This window comes from Buceros rhinoceros, unplaced genomic scaffold (genome assembly GCF_000710305.1).
Source record: "Buceros rhinoceros silvestris isolate BGI_N320 unplaced genomic scaffold, ASM71030v1 scaffold9041, whole genome shotgun sequence".
NCBI lineage: Eukaryota > Metazoa > Chordata > Aves > Bucerotiformes > Bucerotidae > Buceros > Buceros rhinoceros.
The window spans coordinates 74,574-81,110 of NW_010396022.1; the positions used below are offsets into that span (position 1 = coordinate 74,574).

A 6,537-nucleotide genomic window follows, 5' to 3' on the forward strand; every position below is an offset into this window, starting at 1 on the left:
GCTATTCAGGTTGTCAGTAATTACGATTTGGTTGGCTGCAAGCTCATATGACTATTTGTTCAGTTCATCCCCTCCACAGGCTGACAGCAATGGGACAGTAAGCTAACCCTGTCTGGAAATTCCTGTCTGCCAAACTCAGCCTGGTGCTTGCAACGAAGAGACACAGCTGGAACTCCGCTCGTGCTTGCAAAGGGCTGTTCCCCCCGAGTCAGCCGCAGAAGAGGGCTTATAAATGCTTGCAGGGCGGCAGCTGGTAGTGCTGCTGTCTCGGTGCCTCTGAGGAGCTAACTGGCGATGCCCATGGTGGTTTGAAGGACTAGGTGCTCTCTCCCTGGCGAAAGTGATGTCCACTGCAGGTTCCAAAAAAAAAAGGAAAAAAGCAGAGTGTGAATGCTCTGGGCGACAGTTTTGTGGCTTTTAGTATGAAATGGCATTTTTGTGTGTCTTCTGTCTGGTATTAAGGATGGGAAGAAGCTCTAGTAATTCTTTCTTTCTTCCCTTTGGTCTGTCAAAGCCTCATCTCTTGGGTCTGGTTCTCTTGACTCGATAATCCATTTATTACACGGTCTAAAGTTTTCACTCTCAGGGAGGAAAAAATGGCCAAAAGATGAAGTTATCTAGGTCCAGAGCAAATTAAAGTAGGAACGAAAAACTTCTGAATTATAGACATTTAAACTTCAATGACAATTCTGGAAGAAGGCATCATTCAGGCTCTTAAAAAAGGGGGGATCTTGGGCAGGACAAGTGTCTTGGAAGCAGAAGCCTTTTTGCAGCGCGGGCTATTGGTGAAGGCTCAGCGCTGCCAGGCTTCACAGGCCCCATTAAACCTCTTTTAGGTAAGAGTTTTGACTGACTTCGGTGGGTGTGGATAGTGCTGCAGTCGCAGACTCTTAATCCTTTGCGTTATCCCATATCGCTGCAGTAGAAATAATTGCAACAGCCAACAGCAGAGAGGCGTAACAGCTCCCAAACAGCAGGCAGCAGGTGAGCTCTTCGGAGTACGAGCTTATTTTCATGCAAATGTCCTTGGTAAGTGAGAATAAGGAACCAGAGGAGAAAATAATACCTTGGATAGGAGATACAAACGGAATTGTTTTTCAGTTGAGCATTTTCGGTGTGTGCCTTGATGCCTCAGATAAGACATCTGTTGTGAGGCAATGAATGACTGTTGATAGTCACAATAAAGGCAGCCTCTCAGGTATCCCTCAGGAGGTATGCTCCTGAGTTGCACTACGCTTAGTGGATGACCAGAAGGAAACTGGGGGCGCGGACCATGTGGTACCATCACCAGCGTCTCACGTTGTGGGATTTCGTTAACTCAGTCGTTAGCATTAATGCAGCCGCTGTTTCCCTGCTATGCTCAGGCAGTCTTCTGGCATAACGGGCTCCCTCCCGCTGTGGGAATTACCCTGGGAGACAATAGTGTGTCCTTAGTTCCTTGAGGCATGCCCAGCACGCCACGGAGGAGACCCAGGTGTGATGTTCCTTGTAGGTATGGTATGAAATCTGGCCCCACTCAGCTGGTGGCAGAAGTCCCGTTGCCTTTGGACCACCAGGATTTCATCACGCCTGTAAACCCCTTCGTATCTTTTCCCCCGGATTTTACGTACTGCCCTGCAAGACTACGGGTCCCGCGCCCTGTGTGCGACATTTCAGCGGTGTCGTAATACCAATGGTTTCCACGTGTAAACACTTGGGTTTATTCTGTGTTCCGAGCGGAGGGAAGTACTGCGCGACCGTCAGATTTTCCACGCCGTGCTGCCTGAGGTGCTGCAAACAACAGCCTGTTTCTGAAGGTGTCTGATTCGTGCGTGTGTGTACGCGTCGTTCGGTGTGTGTTGGCTGGGGTGGTTTTGTCTTTTAATGACATAAATAGGGATATGTATTCTAAAGATATAGTAAGGATATAAATTAGGGTGGATTTTGAAGTGTTCACTTGCAGTGTTTGCCAGAAATGTTGTTCTCTTGCGGTAATGCACATCGTAACGCTTTTCCTGCTTACAAAGGGGAAAAAAACGGAGCAAATTGTGTGTGAGTAAGTACCTTCCTCCCCACCCTTGAGCTGGTGACTGTCAGCCGATATAATATGTTTTTCTCCAGATTTGAGGCAGATGAGTGGGCTCCGAATCCTGAAGGGAGGCAGACAGCGTAGCTATTTTGTTTTTAGATTTCAGATGGGTTTGAGGGCCTGCCATCAGTGCCGGGCTTCGGCGGCTGTTAAATTACAGAGTGCATATTTCGACAGCCCGGCAGAGCCCAGGCTGGTAGAACCCGTCACCGCCGGGATGCGGAGCGCAGGGGTGGCAGGGCGTGGGACGGCTGTGGCCCCCCGCTAGCAAGCCCTGAACCGGGCTTTTCCCGGGATGTGGCTGGGGCTTCGTGGAGAGCCCTGTTAGGGATCTGTAGCTCACCGCTCTCAGCCAAGAGCAGCGCATTAGCTCCACGACATACATTATATGATGATGGTGCTAGCAAAGTGGTCAGTGCCTCGCTGGGATATATTGCAGCCTGCGGAGTGGCTGAGGGCGGCAGCGCAGAACATATGGCGATTATTTCCTGAATTTATGCGGCACATGTTTTCCTATAAATTAAATTCAGAAAAAATGTGTATCATAATAGGGTGACGCTCACAACAGCCTCCTCTGTTATGAATTACAATGACCTCTCGCAGCTCACTGGGTGCCCAGCGAAATGGCTTCGTGCGGTCGGAAACAATAGCGTGTACGTGGCGTCAGGGTCTGAAAGCCTGACCAAAAGGCTCTCTGATGAAAAGCAGGGGCTTTTTTCTTCCCCATCCTCCCCGCCTTGCTTCTCTTATTCTTCTCTCTAGAAACTGCCCGGTTTCCTCCTGAAGTGCCAAGTTGCCAAGAGGGTGGGCAGGTGCCCTGGGGTCTTCACCATAATTAGCTGGCCGCTGCCCGCGCTGAGGAGCTGCTGGACAGCGGAGGCAGCTCTGGATGCGGCGACAGCCCCACTTCATGGGTGAGAGTGCCGCGAGCTGCCGAAACAGCAGGACGGCGGTCCTCGGCCAGAATAATGAGCAAACCAGCGCGTGTCCCTTCTGTGTCCTTGGGTGGAGGATCCCATCTTTTCTAGGCAAATATTTGATATGCTGTTGCCTGGGGCTGGGACAGAATCGTCTTTGCCTTTTCCTTGGGTGTGCTGAAGCAGCTGCAGGGAGAGTGTGGTAGAGACTGTCATTGCAACTGCCCTCCTAAAGCATGAGAGAGAGAAAGTTCTGTTCCTTACAACTCCGTGCGTGAAACCTTCAGTAGAGGAAATGTAGGAGCTGCCATGTAGGAGCAAGCTGGAAACTCGTAATTAAAATATAAATATGTACATATATGTCTGTGTATATATAGAGATCCCCCTCCAGGACTCCCGTTCCTGGCAGGCCCCCGCCCGCCCATTGGCCGGGCTGGGGTGCAGCCCCGGCCGCCCCGTGCCCAGGTCTGTGCTGTCCGGAGGTGGAGCAGCGACTCTTTCACGGGCACCCCCTGGCCGTGGGGAAGGAGCTTGCGTGCCCTTGTGAGGTTGAGAGCTGTGCTGGTGGTGGCATGTGCCTCCGGTGGGGTCTCCCAGGCCAGACAGGTCTCGGCTGAAGGGTCAGACACAGTGTGTCCACGGGCAGGATGGGCTCACTAGCCTTCGGGCACCATCCTAGGAGAAGGACAACTCTGACCCCAAACCCGGGCAGATGGAGCTCGTTTAGCCCTGTAAGGCTCCATCTCAGAGAAGGACACTCTAACCAAACCTACAACCCAAGGACTTCACTGTCACTGTCCAAGCCCACCAGGCCCTGGCAGATGAACCTCAGGTGTAAAGGGTGGAGCCAGTTCCGCGCACGCTGCGCCTCACCTAAAAAACCCACCGCGCAGCCCCGAAGGGTGCACTCATCGCTTGCAGTGAGCGTGGGAAAAGCCCTTCCCAGATCTTTGTTCGCGAAGCCAAGCCGTGATGACGTTATATAGAGATGGATGGACGGACGGACGGACGTAGCAATGGGTACCAGACAAATCTAGGGTTTGCTTTGGGGCAAGTCGCTGTGCAGTCAGTACGGACTGAGTGAGAGTTTTCGGCTGTGCTGACGGGACTTGCTTTTCCATTTGCGACCGATTACAGGCCAATAGGATTTCAAAGATTTCTGGGAGGGAATAGTTCACATCTCACTGCATTTGATTTTTTTTTTTGATGTTTCATTTATCACGCTACCCTTAGAATAAATTTTATTGCTCTTCTATTAGGCAGCTTGAACTGAATTTTCCCCCTTGGTCCCTTGCTGCTGTCTAATTGGCAGTTTTGAAACCATTTGGGACTCTTGGAAAGATCCTCTTAGCCTTTTGTGTGATGTGAGAGAATGGATCATTGGGATACAAAATAATGTCGTGAATCTTTTTAGGTTTAGTCCTCTCGTCTCTGTCTTTCACCAATACAGGCATGATGTGGATTGTACCGTTACGTTTTCTTCGTGAAAATTAATAATTTGAAAGCGACTCATGGGAACAACTACTACCACTGAATTTTATGGGTCAGACTGATTCTGTGACTGACCTTCTCTGTCGAGTAGCAGTAGGAACCCTGCTTATTTTTCTTCAGCAGCTCACACGTTGGGAACACACACTTAGCCTGTAAATATGGATTCAGGAGGAAAATGAATACCACAGTGTTCAAAGTAGCCAAAAGCTTAGAAATAATGTTCTGCTGTGACTTTTCCAAACTGACATCTTAATGTTGGGATTATAAATGAGACCATTGTTCCAGCAAAGGCCAGGACTAATAGAAAGCCTTTATTACTGGTCCGTTGGCTAATTCTGCTTGTCTAACCCCTTTGGATGGACACAGTGTCAGAAAACAGACTCACAGAGGTGGCTTTGTATGAGATTTGGCCTGCTGAGTGATTACATGGGGGCACAAAGATATCTCAATGACAAGTGTTCTTTGACTAAAATTTGTGAAGTCATTTTCTCTCCCCAGGCCTTGGAGAGGAGGGAACTGATTTTTAATCTACAGCTTCCATGAGTGATATTTGCTTTGTGTCCTGTCACCCTCGTGTTCAGCCGTTCTCCCCTTCCAAGCAGGTGAACCTCTGCTTAGAAGAAACGGTCCTTCTGCCGAGCCTCGGTGCAGGTGACAGCTGTCACGGACAAGTACTCTGCTTGAATACCTATCTGCAGAGCTAGACAGTCTTACCGAGCTTTAATCTTTTCTGTTTGCACATGCAGGGAGTGTCTAGGAGCCAGAGACCCCTACTGCGGCTGGGACGACAAGCAGAAGCAATGCACCACCATTGAGGACAGCTCCAACATGAGCCTGTGGACTCAGAATATTACTGAGTGTCCAGTAAGTAGAAAGAGTGGAAATATTTTATCAGCACTGGTGCGTGAGTGTGTACTGGTACGTGTAGAGGGGAGAGGGCACGTGAGTGTGTTTGGCAGCCTGGTGAGGACTGGCTGTCAGGGAAGCCAGCAGAGCCCGGTGGCATGCACTAATCTCTCTTGATGAGAACACAGAGACCCCAGATGTACTTGTTTGCTCCAAAAGAGGGTTTCCGAAGCAAGAATCCAGTCCTGCTCTTGCCCACTCATGCATGACGAAGACGACTGTATCGTGCTGTTGGGTTACTGCTGAGAACCATGTAAGCCCCAGAGGAAACCTGAGCTTTCCCAGGGCTGCTCCACTGTTTCCTTGCCTTCCCTGCAGGTCGGGGAAATCAGGAGAGCTGACCACAGCATCCTCAGGCAGCATTCAGTCAATTTTCCTCTCGGCTGGGCCCAGGAGGCAACACTGGTGAGGAGGTGTTGCGCTGGCAGGAAGAGGCGTCTAGGGAGCAGCAGAGAAAAGGGGCATGCGTGTGTGGTTCGCAGAGGGAGCAGATACAGTATGTGCTAGAGAACACGAGGGAAGGGGAGAGGGCGACCAAGAGAGGGAGCTTGAGAAAAAGTGCTGGGTTCTAACCTCACTTTAGCAGACCAAGGACCAAATCGATGTGATATTGCAAGGAGATGGGCGGCTTTCCTTGTCCTGCTCCTCATCGGATGCAGCAGTTAAAAGCCCAATGGTCTCTTCGTGAACCGGTTTGAGCTGGCTCTCCAGCTCCCTTCCCAGCCACCCACCTTTCTCGGACAACAATATCCAGTTCCCGGCTGTGATCACCAGCAGCCAAGTGTCACATCCGGCCAAATGTAACTCCTGCAGCTGGAACTGTACCCGCAAGATGGCTGGGGAGGAAAACCAGTCTTGTTAAATAAATTAGGGACGGGGAGCGGGGAGAGAAATTCTTATTAGTGTCCATCGTTATTCATCATCATCATCACGGCTTGGCTTTGCAAACGAAGATCTGGGAAGGGCTTTTCCCACGCTCGCTGCAAGCGATGAGTGCACCCTTCGGGGCTGCGCGGTGGGTTTTTTAGGTGAGGTGCAGCGTGCGCGGAACTGGCTCCACCCTTTACACCTGAGGTTCGTCTGCCAGGGCCCAGCGAGCTGGGACGGTGACAGCGAAGTCCTCAGGTCGTAGGTTTGGTTAGAGTGTCCTTCTCT

At 50.7% G+C, this 6,537-nt stretch overlaps 1 protein-coding gene across 1 annotated transcript in view; it reads left to right on the plus strand.

Moving 5' to 3' along the window:
* SEMA5B (sema domain, seven thrombospondin repeats (type 1 and type 1-like), transmembrane domain (TM) and short cytoplasmic domain, (semaphorin) 5B) overlaps positions 1 to 6,537 on the plus strand; it is a gene marked incomplete at its 5' end in the record, with an annotated part of 105,576 nt that overhangs the window by 66,225 nt on the left and 32,814 nt on the right. Inside the window, one exon of the mRNA XM_010145759.1 lies at positions 5,223 to 5,340. Within this exon, the coding sequence (XP_010144061.1) occupies positions 5,223 to 5,340 (118 nt within the window). The remainder of the gene's footprint in view (positions 1 to 5,222; positions 5,341 to 6,537) is intronic.